At 34.1% G+C, this 22,050-nt stretch overlaps 3 protein-coding genes across 4 annotated transcripts; all 3 read right to left on the reverse strand.

The window, feature by feature from the left end:
- Positions 1-5,162: 5,162 nt before the first annotated feature.
- Positions 5,163-6,072, reverse strand: LOC128557359 (bile salt-activated lipase-like). Its single transcript, XM_053544670.1, has 2 exons — positions 5,239-6,072; positions 5,163-5,183 (listed from the first exon to the last, which is right to left on the reverse strand). The coding sequence occupies exons 1-2, from the start codon at positions 6,070-6,072 to the stop codon at positions 5,163-5,165; spliced, it is 855 nt and encodes a 284-aa protein (XP_053400645.1).
- Positions 6,073-11,634: 5,562 nt separating this feature from the next.
- LOC123529329 (uncharacterized) lies at positions 11,635-17,704 on the reverse strand. Of its 2 annotated transcripts, XM_053543855.1 has the most exons (3): positions 16,936-17,704; positions 12,443-12,541; positions 11,635-11,932 (listed from the first exon to the last, which is right to left on the reverse strand). In XM_053543855.1, exons 1-3 carry the CDS (start codon positions 17,276-17,278, stop codon positions 11,904-11,906), a joined length of 471 nt encoding a protein of 156 aa, XP_053399830.1. In that variant the 5' UTR covers positions 17,279-17,704; the 3' UTR covers positions 11,635-11,903. The 2 variants fall into 2 exon arrangements, with proteins under 2 accessions (XP_053399830.1, XP_053399829.1); XM_053543854.1 differs by having other exon boundaries at positions 11,635-12,541.
- Positions 17,705-19,736: 2,032 nt separating this feature from the next.
- On the reverse strand, positions 19,737-20,801 carry LOC123558504 (putative 3-phosphoinositide-dependent protein kinase 2). Its single transcript, XM_045350377.2, has one exon. The coding sequence runs from the start codon at positions 20,799-20,801 to the stop codon at positions 19,737-19,739; it is 1,065 nt and encodes a 354-aa protein (XP_045206312.1).
- Positions 20,802-22,050: the final 1,249 nt, after the last annotated feature.

The following is a 22,050-nucleotide window of genomic DNA, read 5'->3' on the forward strand; positions in this document are numbered from 1 at the left end:
AAAGACGAAAGCAATTAAGATTACATGATTTACATTCAAAGTTGAAGCACGTGCAAGCACATTGGCTAAACCGGAAAGCAGTATTTGCACATGCAACGTCATAGTATTTTCGGACATCATTCAGTACAATCTCGTTTAATAGGCACGAACCCACACTGTCATTTGTAATTCCTTCTCAACACAGCATGTGCCAACTTTCTTCGTATTAAGGTAGTGGACCCGTAATGCCAATCGGTAATTTCCGTGTGATTACGTATCCTTGTTCAGCGTTTCGGCATTCTTCGGAAGATAATGTAGGTCATACGGGCACCTGGCTTTCCATTCATACCGGAGAATGCCGAACTCGCATACGGAGATTACGTAATACAGCGGAAATTTCCGATTGTTGTCACGGTTCAATTACTCTAATAAATGTTCACGACCGACCTATACAATGTTATCTGTATTGAAACTTCTTCTGCTGTTTTATGAAACTGAATACAGCTACAGAGTTCAGTTTACCAGTGATTACATGCGTTTTGTTAACTTACGTGTACATGTTTCTCGAGTGTTTCTTCTGAAGCAGTCTCTTTGCTTGATTTATCGAATAAAGACACCACAGCCGGAAGTACCTCGTTCCAAAACTCATATTCTCGTGCGTACAGAAATTGTTTCACAGAGTCGTTATTCATTACTTTGTCTAACGCCATCATTACCAACTTTTAGTAACATCTCGTAACCGATAAAGCGGGACAGATCTACCTATCATAAAAATCAATAAAACCAATAATCCGATATCATCGCTATCGGACGGATTCGTTGATTTCCGTACTAATTGTTGTTGTTGTAGTAACACGAGGGAAAAATCGATAATTAACATCTTTGGTCATTATCTGATGCATTTACAGGCGGGCGGTTTGCTAAATGATGTACTTGAATTGAATGAAGTTTTGGTAATTATTAAAGTGGAAATCAGATCAGATTCTGGGATATCCTTGCTAGAATTTAAGCAGTTATAATATTTTTTGTTTCAAAATGAAGTTGATTAAGCTTTGTATTATAAATACGGAAGTCGAAAAATTATATAATACTTTATAAATTGTCAAATAAAAGTAATATTTAAGAATATAAATATGTTATCTAAAATATTTAGAAATCGTTACATTTTATACATCGAACACATAGATTTACTTTCTTTTTAATACAGGAAACATCATGCTAACGTATACCTATGTACAGAAAAGAAATATTTACGCACAAGAAACCGTCTGTAAATAAAATAAATATTCAAGAATATGAATATGTTATCTAAACATCGTATATACTTCCTCTATACAAAGAGGTATAAAATACAATTTATTTTTATAGCTCTTTGCTCTATACGCGCTTTCTTTCACACATTATGAACATTAGAATATGAGCTTTTGATTCTAAAATATTTTCAAAATTCTAAACCACTAACGTTTTTCGATTTTCATCGCAAAAGGTAGTAAAAGCAGCAAATTCTCATGTATTTCTAAAACATAACGTTTGTCAGTAATTAAGTTTTGAAGCCTTCATAAGAAATATAGCATTTTTTTTCAAGACATCTAAAAAGTATTTTATTGTCGAACGATCTGGAAGCCGGTCGCTTTAAAGAAAAAGAAATATAGAAATAAAACTAAATACTTAACCCTTACCATGCTGAACACGATTGGTTCTTCCTTTGAAATCAGTGTAGACCATGATCAGCATGCACATCCGTGCAGACTGATCATGATCTGCACTGTCTGCCATTCAGCCAGTAACTTTTTGGTATGCACCCTTTTCATAATTAATAGTAATGTCCAAATTGAAAGATAGACAAGTTCATTATTGTAATTTAGCATGGTAAGGATTTAGTTTCTTATTTCGTGCCTAAATAGAAATATCATATTTGCGTGACATGAATAAGTACTGCTGAAAAATACTACTACCATAGTATACTTTAACTTGAATATATATTGTTACAGAAAAAAAATACAACATTTAATAACAATAACTTCATCAATATCTCAATTTTAGAATAGCAGACTTAACTAATTAATAACTTAAGATTTTTCGTGAAATTTGGGCCAGGTTCTTTACTCAGTAAATATTTACGGAACAACCCTATTAACGATGGGAATTCTAAATTTGTACTGATTCTTCCTACTGTCATACGATTTATGAAATAAGGGTAAAAATCGTAAAAACAAATTTCATGAAAGAAAGGGAAAAGACTATATAAAGACAGAAGAAAGTGAAAAACATATATTACAACGCAAACCCCATAAAACAATAAAAATACCTCTCACTTATAATAAGTGGGGTAACATATCTTTTATGACCCGCCTTGAAACAACACTGACCGGATATCGTTTACCCGTAAGCAATATTGTAATACACAATAAAAGTCAAAGGGTAATTTTAAGATATTTGTTACAATTAAATCAAATAATAGATATCGCAATTTTTTAAAACGAATGATTAAAGAATGTACCAAAAACATGCATTAATTTAAGAATACAGAATAATATATACAAAGAATTCGGAAAGAAGCAGAATTATCAGTTCATCAAAGCTATCTTTCAAATTAAAGTTTGGTCATATTATGAATAATAGAAAATGACTTCTTTTTTTCTTTCTTCTTTTTTTTTTTTTGTTTAAAAATTATTAAAAAATCCCATATGAAGAAAAAAAGATGACCGCGTCGGAGATCGAACCCGGACCGCCACGGCAATAAAAAAGTCTCCAGATCGTTCGGCAAAAAATAATATAGGTATCTGGAAATTAATAAATTAATCATCGTTATATATTTCTTAAGACTGCTTTGAAACTCAATTACTGACAGACTATATTTTACGGAAACACATGAGAATTAGTTGCTTTAAGTATATTTTGCGATGAAAATTAAAAAGCATTTGTATATTTATAATTGCGAATTAAAGACTAAATCCTCCATAGTGTTATTTTAAACGACAGCGGATCTAGGTTTCGGCGTTTCTGAGTTCAACAATTATTTTGTTTTAAATTCTCTCATTACAATCTTCTTTTTTTTGTCAATGTGAAGTTGCCTACAATCTATAACACTTTGTACCGCCAAAGTCAGACTAGCAGACGACAATATTTTCCGTAACAGCTTCCGAGTACTTACGGATAACGGCGGAAAATGCCGGAATTTTTTAAGAAATGTTCACTGTACACACTAAAATGCAAAAAGGACCAAACAAACCATTATAAAATTTAAAACAAATTACACATAACGAAAATTTAATAATTTTTCTACATTTTAGGGGTATCGAATTTTTTATTTTTTGCGGAAAATATCTCATTTTATCTGTTATATTTGAAAAAGTTAATTTTTTTTATCCGTTTCCTACAGAGTCTATATGAACTGAGCTGGGTCTATTTAAAGCCAAAAAGGACCAACCAAATATTAAAATATTTTTTAAAAAAACATTCATAATATCCGGAATAAATTAAACTTTAATTTGTGGGGTATCGAATTTTTGATTTCCAAATAGAACTTTTTCTATTGAAGTTTAAGTGATTTTTTCCTTCTTTGTTTATATAGGCAAATTTATCGATTTTCCAATAGATCGATGTTACTAAAAGTTGGTAATGTGTAGTATTGTGTGTCAAGTTCATACTCTGGCCATTCAGGCTCAGCCTTTACAGGACTGTTTGGATTTCTGAAAATATGTTAAGACTTTATGTTTAAACTATCTTTTAAACTTAGTTCAATGAAACATGTCTAATGAATTGGGATTCATAACAAGTTTGCACAAGACAAACCTGACCAAGGGATTTTCATCAGGACGGTCCTTCCTAAAAGGGTACAGGTTTCGAATCACTCGTACGCCACATATTGCTGGATTTTATTAGAAATTAAAGAAGCGTTCTGTTGCATTTTTGATAAATAAAAAAGAAATTTGGACAAGTATAATAAAATCCAACAATAAACAGGTGTAATTGTTCAAAATACACATGATTCAATTATACATTTTATTGAAAATTATTAATTAATTTTAAAAGGTGCCTGAATGCATTTTCTTTTATTTTTTATAAAAATCCAGCAAAAATGAGATATAATTGTAAAAAAAAAACTTGATTTGTTAAAAAATACTGTTGAATCTTATCACTTTGTTAAGCCCTTATTTAATCAGGCTTTCTAAACTTATAAAGGTGAGAACTGGTTTGCTAAAGGTGAAAAATATCACATGCAATCTATGTACTACTGCACAGTAGTTATACAGTAGCTTATTATGATAAACAGAAGCAAGTCTATCAATCGTCCAGTCTTGTATATTGGCCCGTTACCGCCAATACGCAAACCATAGGCCACATACCTTGCATACCAGAATCAGTGTCTATAATCCTGATGACCATTCAGCTGACCTTGGTTGCCGCCAGCTGGTGGTTCCACTAAGATCCCGCCCATGTCTATAACAAAAGGTGGGAGCACACGGAAGCCAAGTTCTTCTGGTATTAATGATGGGATCAGCGATATATGACACTGCACTGTCTCTGTGACTTTAAAGTCTTCAGTATCAAAGAAGAAAGACGGAACATTTTAAACAAAATACTTTGAAATATGAATAGATAAATTTACCCAGTTTTTGCAAAGTTGGTCCAGTACTTCATCATAAGCTTCGAAAGTTGCCTTTCCCATTCAGTTACATCAGGTAATTCCTCCACACCGAAAACAAAGTTCGTTTCCTCGCGGGGGTCAGCACCTGGAGTCCAACTTGGCGTTATTACATGCCGGTTTGTCGGAGCAGGCATGAACTTGAACATATACGTCTTGGATTTTAAAGACGTTGAATGTAGACGGCCAAACTCCACAGCTGGAACGGCGATCGCTGTGTCTCCGAATATCCTCATATACTGCAACCGGATGTTGTGGAAGTCTGACGGATTGGACCAGTCAGTATATTCAAATTCAATCATCTTCATAACTGGGTCTGGGAATGTCTTGTTGTACATCAGTCCGGTCGCGATCGATAATAAATTTTTCATATCGTCAGGGGTTGGTTCAAATTGTTCTGGATCTTCAGTTTCAGCAAAATATGGGACAGATGAGGCTCCCTCATACGCGTTCATCCCGCCAAGAAAATCAAATGATCTGAAGCCGTCCAATTCTGATATATTTTGTGTTTTTGTCATTTCTCTCGGATCATATTTTAAAAAATCCCCATCAACAACTGGATCAAAGGATATATTGTCTATATTTTTGGAGTTTTTGGTCATTGTATTCACCTCAGCCATGTATTTTCTCCATGGTATGGTTCGCAGACACTGAAGAACTTTGGCGGTGTCGTCTGACGTGCATCCCAATCGATCCGCTATATTCATCACCTGGCCTCGAGAATTTCTTGAACAGTTCATTGCTCTCACAGAGGGTGATCCGCTCTCGGCAATAATTCTGTGAAACAGTCCGACACTACCGGGATACGTTCCTTGTATAACAGCACTGACAGCGCTCGTGCCTTCACCAAATACGGTAATTCTGTTTGTATCGCCGCCAAATGACCCGATATTGTCCCGTACCCAGTTTAACACAAGATGCTGGTCCCAAAGTCCTAGATTACTTACCAAGTTAGAATCCTTGGTACTGAGAAAACCTAATGGTCCAAGCCTGTAGTTGAATGTTACTACAATTACATTACCAGCTGAACACAGCGCTTTTGGATCGAACTCCTCCGAAGATCCAAGAATGAATGCTCCACCATGTATCCGGACCATGACCGCATTTCCACTGGCTTCATCGGATTCTTGACCTACAGGTACAAAAACATTCAGATGCAAACAGTCTTCATCCTCTGTGCCGAAAACCGGTTCCAGTGGGTTGTATACCTGTGAACAAATATATCCATAGCTGGAAGCATGATAGGGAGAATTTAGTTCTCCGTACGGTTCCGGCTTCCGGAATCTGAGATCTCCCACGGGTGGTTTAGCGTAATGTATTCCAAGAAACTGGTTAACTTCGTATGGAACTCCATCTATGTTTAACTTCACATTTGTTCCAACAATTTCACCAACTTTTGTTACAACTTTTGCAACTTTTGCAGTAGTGCAACAAAGACGAAACATAAAAATACAGCGGAGTGTAACAATTTACAAACCATTTTACTCTTTACAACCAGACAAATGCCCTATACATATTGCACTACAGTAATACTTAGTTTACATTTTAGCACTAACACCGTACTAACACTGTGGAGAAACGTACACCGGATATAGCTCAGAAAGTGATAAATCAATAAACGTTTGATTCTGACACACAGTAAGTTTTTCATCATTTTTTTTGTATTTTATGGTTATATTTTTATCAGAATCGAAGAGTTTCGAATGGCTTGATCCTATGCAATATACATCTATGATGGAAATATGTCTCCTCTTATATAGTGGCACAATTCTCACTGAAAGTTGCCTGATTGCCCAGAAATGTTTAGTAATGTGGTAGGATTTCAAACATAAAACAACAAATAGAAAATAAGAATAAAAACTGAATCTAGCGATTTCATTGTAACTACATCGTCCAGTATTGTGTAATATATCAATACGATATGTTTTGTTGTTACGGAGATATTCATACTTTTTGATGACCTGAAAGTGTACTGGGGATAGGCGAAGCAAATGAATAACTGCAGAGAGGATAGCTATTAAGTGGACTGAGGATAGTAACGATGTATTTTGAATAATGAGACTGTGATAATGATTACGGCTTTTTACCTCAACGTAAAGTCGTGGGATATGGTTTCATTGTTGTTCATTTCGAGGGATGAGAGCTTTTTTTTTTATTTGCATGTACTTGAAAAAGGTTTCACTCTGACCTCTCGGTATGTTCGTCTGTCTTTTCGTCTGCTTTTCTGACCAAATTCGTACACGTGACGCTTTTTCTAAGACCGTGCTGTACGTTTTTGGTCTCTTGGGACGATGTTGTTACTTAGAACAGAAAAATGCTCCCTACTCTTTAACTATAGAGAGAAATTATGTATTGCAACCAACCTTGATATTTAAGCAGCTTGCATATAGACGTTGATTTTGGAGAGCATGGATCAAAGTCATTGTTAATTAAAGTAGAACTACGGTTTTTCCTCAGTAATTTCTTTTAAAATCGAGGTGCTTTTAGCCAGAATATGTAAACAGTTTCAGCTTCATAATTTCAGTAAAAGGAAAATAGTGAAATCATTTTGTACAATAAAAATGCACCGTAAACCCGTTCTGTGGGAGATTCCCTGTATTTGTTTCTTTTTAAAGAAACTATATCCTTCAGTGATACTTCTCTGAAAGTACCAGCAATATGAAATGTTTGCTTAATCACCTATACAGCAATAAAAAAACTACTGTTTATCAATCTTTTCCGTAATAAAGTTTTGCCTTGATTTCTTTATACCATTGATATTATATATAATTTTAAAGAACAGCGATGACTTTATTGATGAATAGATTGTTTTGAAACTTTCAGGATATCTGTGCATAAAAACGCAACGTTTCCGTATAAAATGTAGATCTCGAATTTCTTTTTCCCAAACTTGTGATTTTGCCCGATTTTTACACAATGAAAAAAGGCATTTTGCGAAAAAAATTAACATAATTAGAATACAGTGTGATGTTATTTTGAAAGTAAAGTAATTTTGTAGATAATTTATCAATAGTCGAATAGTTGGTAAAAAAGATGGCATTAAGGTTGTTGTCCTGGCCCTATCCGCCTCTGGTAAAAGGTGATACGTCTTGCTTACAACTTGCACACCATTTGGATACTAGTGTTAGACGTAGCCTACGTATGTTAAATATTTCTAAAGACTGGAGTAAACGAAAAAGTTCAAAATAAACATATATTATACATAACTTGACAGTGTTATTATCGATAAGAATACAGGGTTTTTGTCCTAATTTTTATACTTTCGTCAATACACATTTTGTCAACTTGGAAACTATCCTCAGTACATAATACGCCTATCCCCAGTACAGTATTGTGAATATCTGTAAGGGTATATCTGAAAAATAACAATATTTGTCGAAATGCTGTCAATTTCGAGGTGATCATCTCAGATTTGAAGTAACATTTTTCATGGTATGCTAACTGCTAAATCGTAAGCATTATACAATACACCATAGTCCAAATTTAGCATTCAGCTATTTGTTCAAACACTGGTTTCATTTGTGGATACGGTAGATAAGCGTTAATACAGCAAGATCTTACCTCTGGTAAAGAAAAACAACTGCACATTTGTTTGTTTACTTATCATTTACTTAGCTATATCCAGTGTCCGTTTCCCCACAGTGACTAACGCAAAATTTATTTTAAGAATATAACAATGTATGAATACACTTAAGGTTTAGGAGTATATCACCAAAACACAGAAATATTTTATAAACGAATAACATCGTTACCGATATTTTACCTGACCATTACATGTTCTGCCGTACTGTCCCGTACTGAAAATATTCTGAAAAAGTTGTCCCCCTTTGAAAATGAATGCCATTTGTAAAGAAATAAAAATAAACAATCGCTGAAAACTGTGTTCCACCTAGTTATGTGAAATTTCAACATTCGCACGCTATTACAAATGCATCAAAACAAACATGTGTAACAGTTCCTTGAAAATGGTAAGTTTTTAAAAGCGCTTGACTGTCTGGAAGTGGGGCCTGTTTAAACAGTTCTTTTTTCGGAATTCAATGCTTATATCAGTATACTGACACTTGTTTTGTAGAGTAATATAAGTAATATACACGATATCATTACAAAAACAACACAACAAGTGTCAGTATACTAAAATAAACATTGAATTCCGAAAAAAAGACTTCCTAAATGGGACCCACTTCCGGGCAGTCAAACGCCTTCAAAAACTCACCATTTTCAAAGAACTGTTACACATGTTAGTTTTGATTCATTTGCAATCGCATGCGAGTGTTGAAATTTTACATAATTAAGTGGAACACAGTTTTCAGCAATTGTTTATTTTTATTTCTTTACAAATGGCATTCATTTTCAAAGGGGGACAACTTTTTCAGAATATTTTCAGTATGGGACAGTACGGCAGAACATGTAATGGTTAAGTAAAATATTGGTAACGATGTTATTCGTTTATAAAATATTTCTGTGTTTTGGTGATATACTCCTAAACCTTAATACATTTACACAAGCTTAAATTTTACCCCCTGCTAACTCGGTAGTAGGCATTCTATATTATGAGCAAGATCGAGATTCGAAAATGAAGTTACTGTATTGTGTGGCGACGATGGGTGTGTGGCAGGGGAGATGGAGAGGGGCGCCCCTCTTCCGAGTTTGTTTCAAAAAGATATCTTAAAAGGAAACATTTATATAGTATGTTATCTAATTTCAATGAAATAATGTTTATATTTAAACTAAACGATCTGAAGCCGTCGTCGTTTATACGAAACATTGAAAACCTAGATAACTCTTACACGGATTATTATCTCTGCATAATTATCTCTTTAACTAAGATTTAATGTCACTCCCGGGTCCAACCTTACAGGTAATGAAAAACATTTGGTTTATACATGATAAGTAGGTTTACGGAATATTATTTTCACGTTTTAAAACGCAAAACGTTAAAATGAAAAAAAATCGTTTTTGCGTTTTTACCCCGATACTATAGAAGTTGTGAAAACTTAAAATGGAAAATGGAATTTTGCCGTATTTCGCATTCATTACAGAATTTAACAACTACCAATTCGCATAAAAGACAAGGTACTGACTTTAGCCTACATGTCGATTTTGGAATCAATTTGAGTTGGAAAAAAAATGTTTATGTAGTTACAGCGCTTTTTACCAAAGTTGGAGGCCCTTCTGTTTGTTTGTTGTTGTTTTTTGTTGACTCTTGTTTTTTGTTTTTTTGGCAAGAATGGTACGAAATGACCATTGCTATATAAAGTCTGAAATATTTCAGAAGGGCACCATTCAAAAGCGCCATATTTCTCTATATAAAGGTGTGTTACACGTCAGAATGGTAGCCACTACCAAAATTCGGCCGAGGTTTGGTAGCGACAAAATGCGTTGCAAGGGTACATATGCCAGTGATATATTAAGGATCATGGAATGGAGCTCATTTTTGGTAGTTTTTTTTTTTGCTACATCAGGGGTTCTGCTCATTTTTACATTACGCGCAAAAGAGAGAGTTAAAAAGAGAGAATGTCTCCTGTAAAAATGGTGGGAGAGGGGGTTCGGAGTTCCCCTTCCAAGATATATTTTTCGTATAAAAAAACAACAAATTGTAGATTCCTGAGTGTGTGGAAGTGGCCTCAAACGACACTTCCTATGCAATATAATTGTATTGTTTTATTGTTTTAATGTGCTAGTGTTGTCGGACGGATAATCCACCGAGGTTTTTTAAAGCACACAAAATGTTGAATTCTGTAAAACGAAGTATAAATGTGAGGATGGCACGTGGGTCATCTACCTAGATATTTTTTAAACATCCCACATAAACATAAATGAATTCTGTGCGTGTTGTAGGGGTCTTAGATAAATATTTCCCGGGTAAAAAAAGATTTTTTCTCTAAATGTGAGAGGTTTCGAGAGTCCATCACAGATATCATTAAAACACAACGTAAAAGAACGGTAAATGTGGGCGTGAGCTTACTCGAATAATTTTCTAAAAACTAAATTCTCCATCGTTAGATTTATATTTTTATTTTGGTGTATACATGCGAGTGGCATTTTGGGGTCCTCCCCGGACAACGCATGGAAATGGTGGGTTCTTTGAAGCTATAGCGATATCATTGATGTATAATAAGAATAAAAGAGGGCCAAAAATAGAACCTTGAGGAACTCCAGAGGTTACAAGCATTCTTTTAGATTTGGTGTTTCTCATTTTTATCATTTGGGTTCTGTTTGATAGATATGACTTGAAAAATTCAACACTTTAGCTGAAAAATGATAAAGTTTCAATTTATGCAATAAAATGTTATGATCAACAAGATCAAAAGCTTTTCGTAGATCTAAAAATACAGTTCCGACATATTTACCAGAATCTATATCCCAAAGCCATGCTTCTATTAGTCAAGTTAGTGCTGTATGTCATGAATGATACTGTCTAAATCCTGATTGAGTATTGTGAATGATGTTAGTTTTCTTAAAGAAGGAATGGATTTGATTTGCTGATCTGAAAACCTTATTGCGCAGAATTTCATACTTTTAAATTTTTTTATTCTTATGCAGGTGGTCTCTTTGAAAAATCGCATGTTTTATTTCTTCTTTAAACCATGTTGGCTGGGTATCACGCTTAACTCTTTTTGTTTTTAAAGGTGCATGTTTTGAAAGAACATCATTAATAATATAGAATAATTGTAAAGACAGGTTGTGGTCATTCGCTGTTTCAATAGTATCAAATGGCGCAATAGAGAGTTCATTTCACTTTTCTGCTTGTGACACTTCTGACAAAGAAACTACTAATTGGCGCGAAAACCCCGGCGGGCCTCTTAAATACGTAATGATGACCAATGAAATTGACCGTATTATACATGAAGCTTGACCAATGAACCTCGATGAAAGAAATAAATTAGAAGGTATGGACGAACTAAATACAAGGCGCTGTCGTCATTAATTAAATATTTTAATATACTATTAAAATAGTCCAATTAACTCCTGGCTTAAAACTACTACTCAGAAACAACAATACCAAAGATATTAATAAATTTAATGATCTTAAGATGTGTCACAATTCAAAATATATTTGATCAAATGATTCAATAAACAAAGACAGATTATAAATAAGCTACAACTGCTTACTTAGTAATAATCACAAGTTCAACTTATGGAAATGGAATCCATTTGTAAGGTAAAGTTCAAGTGTTTAACTAAACTGTCCAAATTCCATTAACACCCGCCAAATAACAGCCAATAAAACAAAGCAAAAGCAAAACAATAACTTAAGAAACAGTTCTTCTTTACCTTAATAACAATGACTTGAGACTGTGAAATCTACAATTGAGACCAAAAAGATTTCAAATATGTTGTAATTAAGGATTGCAAATACTGTATTAGTTTTAGACTGCTGATTTTATGAAAGAGTCGAAATAACTCTCAAAAAGAAATGTCTTAACCGATTTGCACCTTCAGAATTTAAATGAAGGCCTCCGTCTAATTTAGCGAACAAGTAACGTTTCACAGAACCTTTAAAACAAAATGGTCTGTATGAGCGAATAAACTTAAAGTCTAGATCAGCAGCTAGAATATCTTCTAAAAAGCGGTTATATTCTTTTATACAACTTTCTGTTATCTCATGATCCACCGGACGAGGAAGTACTGAAGATACTATTATACGAATAGAAGGATTCTCAGTTCTAATTGCGGCAATCAGATTTGAGAAATCGGAAGACATAGAAGCCAGTGAATCCTGGTTACTGATATTATTGGTACCCACGTGTAAAATGATAAAATGTTTATCATATAAATTAACTCTCTTTTTGCTAACCAGGAATGACAATTTACCAACTGTAGCTCCTGGAAAGGACTGCACAGTAACTCCCTCGATCGGTGGTAAAAACTTTACAATTGAATCTCCTAATATAACGACTCTTCGAACAACATCTGCAATGAGAAAGGTATATTTTAGTAAAAGTATAATATGAATATGTACATAAGATTATTCATATATAACACAATAATGAGTATGATCAACTATTCAACAAAATTTTACTACCTACTTTCAAATGTTAATGAATCTATCTTTAACAATCCTCATTTACTTATAATCATCTAACGAGGAAAACTCTGCGCAGAAGGTTAAAACATCCAACTGACCACAGAAAATTTCCTCTGTTAAGACAGAAATTCCCCACAAGTTGAACATAAGAAACAGATTGTAAGAAAATGTAAGTAGCAGAGCAATTTTCTCTAGGCTATTATGAAAAGTTATTTATCAAATTCTTTATATTTAAATTACCCAATGTGTCAAACACACTTTATGCGGACATAATGTAAAATAGGTTAACACTTTCAACTGATCACCAGAACATTTCCTCTGTAAGACGGAAATTCCATATAATAATTTTCTGATGTCAGATCACATACTGCTTTTAACTAAATTATTTCCTATTTATGATGCTTCTTAATATTCTGACTTATAAACTGTGAAACTTTAACTTTGTCACAAAGAGAATATTGAATGTAATTCTTATACGCATCGGAACGCCAGTCTCCCATAAGCTGAATGAGATCTGCTGGAATGTCAAGTCTGAATGCTAGAGTTGCTAAACCTCTTCTAAAGGAATGAGTTGAAAACTGTTTTGGATCTAACTCAATATCCTTAATTACAGACCTTAACTTTGATAGAAATAAATTGTAGGAAACAACTTTGCCTGACCTTAAAATGAAAAGTGGAGACCCACCTGAGGCTGGTATTTTTTCAACCATTTCATTGAATGCCTTAACTGGGCACAAGACTGAATCTGGTATGACAGTTAAAGGAGTCAATAATTCTCTTTCACCCGCTTGAATGGTCTTTGTCCATTTCATATGGACTATTAAATTCATTCCAGATCTTTCCACATCTTTTCTTAAAAGAAATTTAGGTTTAATTAAATCTTTTGTATGAGTAGGGACCAAGTTTGATTTTCTTGTCATAAGAAAAAATGCAAACAAGAATAAACACCAGAAAACCCAGATTATCTGTACAAGAAAAATCTAACACCGTGTAAATTTTTTCTAAAATATCTGGAGTCATTGGTTCAGCCCTTTTGACCATATGCAGATTAAACTTTGCTATGCCTTTTAACGACAAATTTATTAAAAAGGAATTTAAGTGATCAACACTGTACCCTAATAACAAGTGTATAGTTCTGACTCCACTGATATAATTCTTAATACTATCAGTAGATTTAAAAGATCTACTGAGAAACTGTGTGTAAAGTTGAAGTGTAGTTGTACTGGCTGGTAAATAATTCAGACTGAAATAAGTACAGAACAACATAAATGATTCCCATTGAATTTTAAGGTTCCTTCTTGAACCCTCGGCATAAGCCCTTTTGTTTGTATCTTTTAAATCTTTCTTCAGAACAGTCAGCTGAGATTCTGAAAATATACATCAATCATACAATCGACAAACAAAATAAAACTAAAAACAGGTTAAAATCACAGAAACTGAACTTCTCATCTGTCAAGATAAACACACCATGATAGGTAAGACGGAGTTACCAATCATTCAAAAATTTGAAGTCTGACTCATAGACTTCCCATTCTAACAAATCAAAGCCTTGAGTCAACTGTCTGAATTGCTCCTCATGCATTTGGTCTAAATGCCATCTAGATAAATGGTCTGCAATGCGATTTTCCTGAGATGGTAAAAACTGAGCTTTAATTTCAAATTCATTAACAGCTGCACAAAAACATATTTCTCTAAGGCAAGATTGTAAGAAAGGGCAACGTGCTTTCCCTGTATTTAAAGTAATACACACTGACTGATTATCACAAAGTACAAGCATTTTGTTATGCTTGAAATATTTTCCCCATAAATGTATACAAACTACCAGAGATAACATTTCTAAACTGCTAATATGCAAATTTCTCTGCAAAATGTGCTCAGGGAAACGTTTGTGAAAAAAGTGACCTTTCCAGAACCCGCCACATGCTTCTAAACAAGAATCTGATGAAAAGACTGCATCAGGTTCAGACCAGGAGCCTAAAGACATCAAGGAGACACCGTTATATAATGGTAAAAAACAATTCCACCACAACAAGTCTTTCCTAACTTCAACTGGAATATCATGTGAACTACTTTTTCCAATCCATGCAATTCTCTCAACCAGTTTAACATTCTACTTATAAACACCCTACTAGATTTGACACAAGCTCCTATAAATTTAGCTTTCCTAACAATGACTGTATTTCTTTTAATGATGCTTTCGATTGTCTGACCAAGCCGTAACCAACTGCATAATTTCTTGCAGACGTTCTGGGGTTATTTCCATAGTCATCTTCAGTGTATTAAACAAAACACCTAAAAATGACATTACATTTGAAGGAGGGCAACTTTGTCTAAGGACTCCTCAATACCACACTGTACAAGAACTTTCCCAAGAGTTAAATAAGCTGCTTGAGCCAAGTTTGGTTTCTCTACACCAGCAAAATCGTCTAAATAGTTTAGTACTGCTATTCCTAAGTTAAATAAAATGAAAGATACTGCATTAGTTACTCTCTGACAAATAGCTGCAGCACTCCGTAAACCCATTGAAAGAACTGTATCACAAAAATACATGTTTTTTTCCATACAAAGGATACTAAATTGTATTGTGACGGACAAATGCTGATTTGTCTGTATGCTCGTTTTAAATCTTTTTTATACATCAATGACCCCTGACCTTTGGCAATAATCATGCTAACAAAATCATCAATTTTTGGATATAATAGCGAGACGGGTTCACCAAGATACCAGTCTTTGTCAATAAATTCATTCACTGCATTTGATGTACTACTACTCAAATCCAATATAATTCTTCTTTCCATTGATTTTTTGGTACTGTGTTCAATGGCGAAATAAGCAAATTGTTTGAAAATGGATTATCTTTAAATGGTCCTATTATAGCTGAAGCCTCAGCTTCTTTAACCAAATATTTTTGTATTTCATTTGGAAATTCATTTGCCCCTTTATAATTCTTGTACTTCCAAATATTTTTGGTTGGCGAAAAAGAATTTTCATTCCCTGAGAAGCCTAAAGGAAAACCAAACTCTAGGAAATCACAAACTATCAAATCAGAATAACTGAATAACTTCAACATAGTGCGCATATATTTAGTATTAATACGTTCATTTACCCTGATTCGACATTTTTCGAAATTATATTTTCCAGATTTTTTTACTGTCTCGTGTAACCTGATTTTTTCCTTTACTTGTGCAAAGGATTTGCAATGTTTTATTTCACTGCAAATTTGACAGGATTGCGCATGATTGCATATATGAGACTCTGTGTTATTTAATACAACTTTCTGTTTTTCTCTTTGTACGCAATATTTTGGTAAGAAAATGTCTACTACACTATCCCCTTTGTCATTTGTATATCTAATTGACCAAGTCAGGCTAAAGTATGTGGGCAAGATGTGGAGCTTTCAGGATGTTGTAATTTAACCTTGTCCTTTTGCCAGCATGTAGCACAAATATGCTGAGCATACTTAAGTTTACCTTTAACTACTGTAGTATGAGCATTTTTGTGATTACATCTATTTCGCTGATAAAGCGAGCAAAACCAGACTTGAGCCTCTTCGTTTTGTTCGATTGATTGTTTCGGACTTTTGTTTGCGGCTGACATTTGAGTTTTTTGGAGCCTGGCGCTCTGATGTATGAAGCCCTTGTTTGCTGAAGAGCTATTATTTAGTATAACAATCTCTAAATACGTAAAATCATCTGCCCATGACTTACTTCCTAGCTCTATTTCTCTTAATACTGCTGCATAATATGATTTTAACAGCTTAAAATCATGTGTAGCATGTAAATACATCATTCTTTTAAGAAGTGCAAGACGACCAGCTTTCTCTTCAGTCTTTATCTTTTTGTCAGAAATTATTTCAAGTTCCCCTGCTACAAATAAATGTAAATCTAAACTGTGAAAAGACATGTGTTGGTTGACAAACTCATAACGTAACTGCGAATGTGGATATTTTTGCCGATTTTTACTTTATCTGATGATTTTATTGCAATACCAGATTTTTTTGAGTGTTTTTTATGTTTTTTCTTTTTCTTATTTTTCTTAACATTAACTGTACCCACTTGCATACTTTCTGTTTCTTCTTCACCACTAGATGTTGTACTGTCCGAACTACTTGAACTGTCCGAATCAGTGTCACTCTCACTTGTCTCGTCTAAGCCTAAGGCCTGATTTTCTTTCTTGACTATCTTTTTAAGAGGTTTAGATTGTCTCAAGTCGTTTAAAGTTAATTTACTGGAGCTGACACTGATATCTGGAACGTTAATGTGTTTAGAAATTGACAAACCTTGTAATTTCTTCACTTCCGCTCGTTTCTCCTCCAGTTTCTGGCGTAGCACTGCCTTCTCGTTCAACTTTCGCAGTCTACTCTCTTCTTGCTCTAATAGCGCTAGTTCTTTTTTCATCGTCTCCGCATCGTCAGATTCATATCCTGAAGCGATTTCTGGACCTTCAGGAATTTCTTCTATCAAACCGATTTTTCCTGGTGATGTAAAAGCCGGTAAGGCCCGTCCTTCGTTTTCGCCGGTAGCCATTTGCATACTGCTAGACGACAACTCGTCTTCTGCGGGGCCTTCTTGCATACGTTTATAATCTTTTCTGGTGCCTTTTCTCAACTTATCACTATTCATCGTTGAGTGCTTTTCAACAGATATTGCACAACGTACAAATTTAAAACAAAAGTTCTTACAGTTCTTGGGACATCAATGTTCGTTCCCTAAATAACACTCCACAATTTCCTCCTGTTTTGTACTACATTATCTTCGTTTTATAAATGCAACCAGTTAAAAATCCTTTATAATTTTTTCTTAATTTGATTAACTACTACTATAAAACTTTTCTGCTTGTGACACTTCTGACAAAGAAACTACTAATTGGCGCGAAAACCCCGGCGGGCCTCTTAAATACGTAATGATGACCAATGAAATTGACCGTATTATACATGAAGCTTGACCAATGAACCTCGATGAAAGAAATAAATTAGAAGGTATGGACGAACTAAATACAAGGCGCTGTCGTCATTAATTAAATATTTTAATATACTATTAAAATAGTCCTTTCAATAGTATCAAATGGCGCAATAGAGAGTTCATTTCACTTCATCAACTTTTTAAAACGATCTATAAGTTATAGTTTTATGTGTTTCATTTTGGTTTTTAGTTTTTGTATGTTTTAGTGATCTTGTAAAACATACTGGGAAGTGATCACTTATACTATAAGCTGGTACTAATACTTCGGTAATTAGGTCGCATCTAGCTGTGTTAATGTGATCAGTGATAGTCGAGCTGTCCAGTGTAAAAGTGTGAGTAAGTAAGTTGACTGTGTCAAGCCAGATTTAAATAGCACATCTTGCCATTTTTTTATTTGCAAAATGGTTTGATATTTTGTTAGGTATGTACTTAATGTTAATGTGCCCAAGAATATGAGTTTCAAAATTTAAGCGATCAACTTTATATGGTGTCTGTTCAAAAGTGTCTATCCGTAGTTGACTTGCATCTGGAGGTCTATTATACACTATAAGGAACGGTTTAGAATTATCATATTTTCCCTGAATACAGATTGATTATATATGCATTTACACTTAAGGATTACTTCCCGTAATAGGCCTTAATTTCACCAAAAGCGTACAAACAACTTGATAATGTAAGCTTTGAAAATGTCAAACGATAGAAATAGGGTGCATATTGACAAGTTATGTAGTGACAGAAGTTCTCAAAAAAAATCCTTTTCATTACCTCCCCTGATAATTTTGGTTTTTCATGAGTTATCTCCCTGGAAACTAGAAAATAATAATTTCCTCCTTTTCCCTACGGGAAATTTTGAATTTCTTTTTAATATTTTTATCAGAATCATATAATGCAGCTTTCTACCTCAAAATTTTCTCGAAACTCATGTTCAGATTCTCATAATCAAAGAAATTATATATTTCCCATAGGCATCAATGTTAACTTCAATAACGATTATCTCCCCCAAAACATGATAAAATTTGAAAAATCTCTCGGTGAAACGTTTTTAATTTTGAATGTCTTTAAAGTGACCAAATTTCATTTAAATATTACCATCCAGTTACAAGATATGAAATATGGCTATTACACCATGTTATCCTTAAAATAAGAAAAAAATCGCAATCATGGGACACCGTATTCAAATTCAGTTGACTGATGAAAAGTGTGTTGTTTGGTTAACATTTAGCTGCTTGATATAAAACGCTTAAAGGTCCATTACTAAGAGAAAGTAAGTTGGCAATTTTTTTCATAGCCAGTGCATAGACTTCTGCAAGACACTAAATAATGAAGATTGGCAGGTCAAAATTTACAGAAGGTCTTTGGAACTCAAAGAAATGTATGTGTATTATGTTGAAATTTCAATGAATCGACAGAATGACCCCCAGGTCTTTTTAACTTTCTTCATACTTCATAGAAAAATAATTGTACATATACTGCGATTTATTTCGAATTTCTACATACCAACTTTCATTTTCCAATAAAATGAAATAGTTTCTGTGCTTTTTAAAAGAAATTAAAATGTTCACTTTCCTTAGTATTGGACCTTTAAAGTACATCTTTAAATGTTTGATCCACGATATCCGTAAAAGGTAGATTTTCAAATATATCATTCTAAATACTAGTAGGTCTCCAGGGGTGGGACGGGGCGTAGAATTCATAAGATATCTTAAATAATATTGATACTATTGACTTTTCCCAAGTTTTTCAAGAACTTTGAATGTCAAAGATCAAATGTAACATTTTCACCTTTTGCAAATTTCCTGTATTTTCTTTTTTACTCAGGATTACACATAGAAGTTGACGTCGTTATTTAGCAGAGGAAAATGATGATTTTATGGCAAACGTTTTTGTTTTCAAAATTTTCAAACGTTTTACACTTTCTAACTTGAGATATCTTGAAAATTTTGTCACAATATTTCATTATCAAAAATTGTCTTGAATAGTATTCTAAGTAAATCCTTGTTACGGAAAAGACGGACCAAACAACAGTAACTTTGTTCGCCGTGCTCCGTTTATGAGATATAAAAAGTAAAATATATGTAATAATCTGGAAGATTTATTATACCTATATCATATGTTCACATTATATTTCAGATTTGGCACTTGATGTCTTCTGAATGGCACTAAGCAAAGGTGATGGGATGACCTGCTTGTACAATTTGTCTTCATTCAAGCCAGAAAACCAAGAAATGTCTTCAAACATGTTTTTTGTTTCGAGAATACTGTATCTTCGCGATTCCCTCTTTCTTATGCATTTCGAGATAAACTTCTTTCCCTGACGAGAAAGTGTATCTCGGGGAAATTCTACTACAAAATGTTTATCGTTCATGTTGCGCCGAGTTGCCAACGTGTCGCTTCCTTGGTGTGGAGGTCTGCCATAAAGGAAAGCATAGATGACACACCCTGTAGAATAGATGTCTGTCGCCTCAGTGATGTATTCCCAATACATTTGCTCTGGGCTTGTATATTCGAACTGTGTTCGCTCGCGAGGACGGCTTTGACGGTCATCGATGATGTCTGCTGTGCCAAAACCAGTCAAACACGGATATCCCTTTTCATTAAACACGATCTTTCGTGGGCAAATGGATCCGTGGAATATTTTGTGTTCGTGAAGAAACCGCAGTGCCATCATAATATTCGCGCAAACGAATTTAGCGTGAGTCTCTTGAAAAACTTTAGCATTTATATTCGCATGAAACTGCATCAGTTCTTCTAGTGTAAGCATGGGATTTTTTACCGGAAGCACAGAGTACGACTTCAGTTTCGTCAACACTGATGTTAAAGTCCCCGAACTCAGAGTCATTAAATGCTCGTTTTCTCTTGCTTTGAGTAAGTCTATATTTTTATGAGTATCTGTACCTTGGTTAATAATGGAGGCAACATCAACCCACCTTGGCATCTGGTAAGGACTTCCTGTTTCTTTCACACTTCCGATTGGAATGAGATAGTGTTGCTTCTTTCGTTTTCTTTCTTCTATGTTTGTTGAAAATCGACAAATTGCGTTTGATTTCGCTCTTCTTGTTTTTCCATTGCCTGTAAATGCGAAAATTGTCGAAATCGGTGTTGATGCAGATCCTTGCAGAGTCACCTGTGTTGTTTCGATATGACAATTATCTACAAGCTCTTCTAACGACTCAGTTTGTGACATTTTGTACGTTACATTTGAAGCGGTGTTATTCCTTGAGTTGTCTATTCATTTTGTAAAACATTGACGTAACGTCCGTTTCGCGAATCACTACGTGCAAAATGGCGGGAACACGACGTCCTGGTATAAATGATAAAACATTGCTGTGCTGTTTGATGGTGATTCTGGCGCAATTCAAGGATTTGCATGAAGTCCCAGTGTGGTTTAACGCGAATAATCCTTAAATCATACACATTTGTGCAAAGTTTCAGTATAATAAATGAAAAACAAAGTAATAATAATTGACATACTAAAGTATAAGTATAAGTTCAGGGCCCGTATTCATCAACGTCTAAAGTCTTAAACTTACATCTGAGACGTATAAACTGCAAATATTCAATTTGCCATAACTTTGTTTATAGGTAATTTATACTATAGGAATTTTGCACAGACCCAAACCCAGGTATAATCATCAAGGCTTAAACTATGTGTTGAAAAACAAAAGCATTTTACCGCCTGGATGTAGAAAAGAAAGCAATGCACGGGTATTGCTAAATAATGGTAAAACTATGAGAAATTTTATATAACTTACGCCATGGCACACGCACTATTTTTTCCTCCTCCTTATTTTTGAACTCTTCAAAAATGGTTAGCATTCGAAATTGAATTTATCCTAGTGATGACGAAACTACCGTCTACAAGCCATTTATTATATAAATTACATGTATGTAATCTGCAAATAACATATAAGAAGCAAAGGGTAGATAATTTATAAGCGAATTTCACTAAAGTATAACTGAGTAGTCTCTCTTAGTTTAAAGACCGCCTTTATAATACGATATGTATCAAGCAACCGATCTTAGTTTATACTAATTTGCTGTAGCTCGATTGTGATGAAAGCTTCAAGCTTATTGTAACAACTCTCGAGTCTGCTTCCTGGAAAAGCCAATACCGGTGTCATATGAGAAGTCATGGTCGTGATCCCAGTGGGGCTCAAACCCACAACCCCTGGATTGAGCGGCCGACACCTTATCCACTAGACCCCAGCTCCCCTTAAAGTACTACAAAATGTGTTCTTCTATAAATTTGTCTTAAGGAAATATAAAATTGAATTGCACAATTTTTGTTCGAATAATTAATTTAAAAATAACACAACTCTTTAAGAATGTGTTAGTTTTAGGAAAAACATGCTAAGTCTTTTAACTAATGTAAATAAAATTATAGCTTATTTGTTTCCCAAGTTGATTTGATCTCCTTGTGGAATCGTGCATGT

This window comes from Mercenaria mercenaria, chromosome 5, assembly GCF_021730395.1.
Source record: "Mercenaria mercenaria strain notata chromosome 5, MADL_Memer_1, whole genome shotgun sequence".
In the NCBI taxonomy this organism is placed as follows: Eukaryota; Metazoa; Mollusca; class Bivalvia; order Venerida; family Veneridae; genus Mercenaria; species Mercenaria mercenaria.

What these genes read in the sequence shown, in the direction of transcription:
- LOC128557359 (XM_053544670.1), bottom strand. Translation starts at nt 6,072, where the DNA reads ATGTTTCGTCTTTGTTGCACTACTGCAAAAGTTGCAAAAGTTGTAACA. An exon ending in GGAGAAAATACATGGCTGAG is followed by an intron (nt 5,184 to 5,238) that starts GTGAATACAATG and finishes CCTTTGATCCAG; the next exon opens with TTGTTGATGGGGATTTTTTA.
- LOC123529329 (XM_053543854.1), bottom strand. Translation starts at nt 17,278, where the DNA reads ATGAATAGTGATAAGTTGAGAAAAGGCACCAGAAAAGATTATAAACGT. An exon ending in GGAAGTGAAGAAATTACAAG is followed by an intron (nt 12,542 to 16,935) that starts GTTTGTCAATTT and finishes TTCTCATTGCAG; the next exon opens with ATGTTGTTCGAAGAGTCGTT.
- LOC123558504 (XM_045350377.2), bottom strand. Translation starts at nt 20,801, where the DNA reads ATGTCACAAACTGAGTCGTTAGAAGAGCTTGTAGATAATTGTCATATC.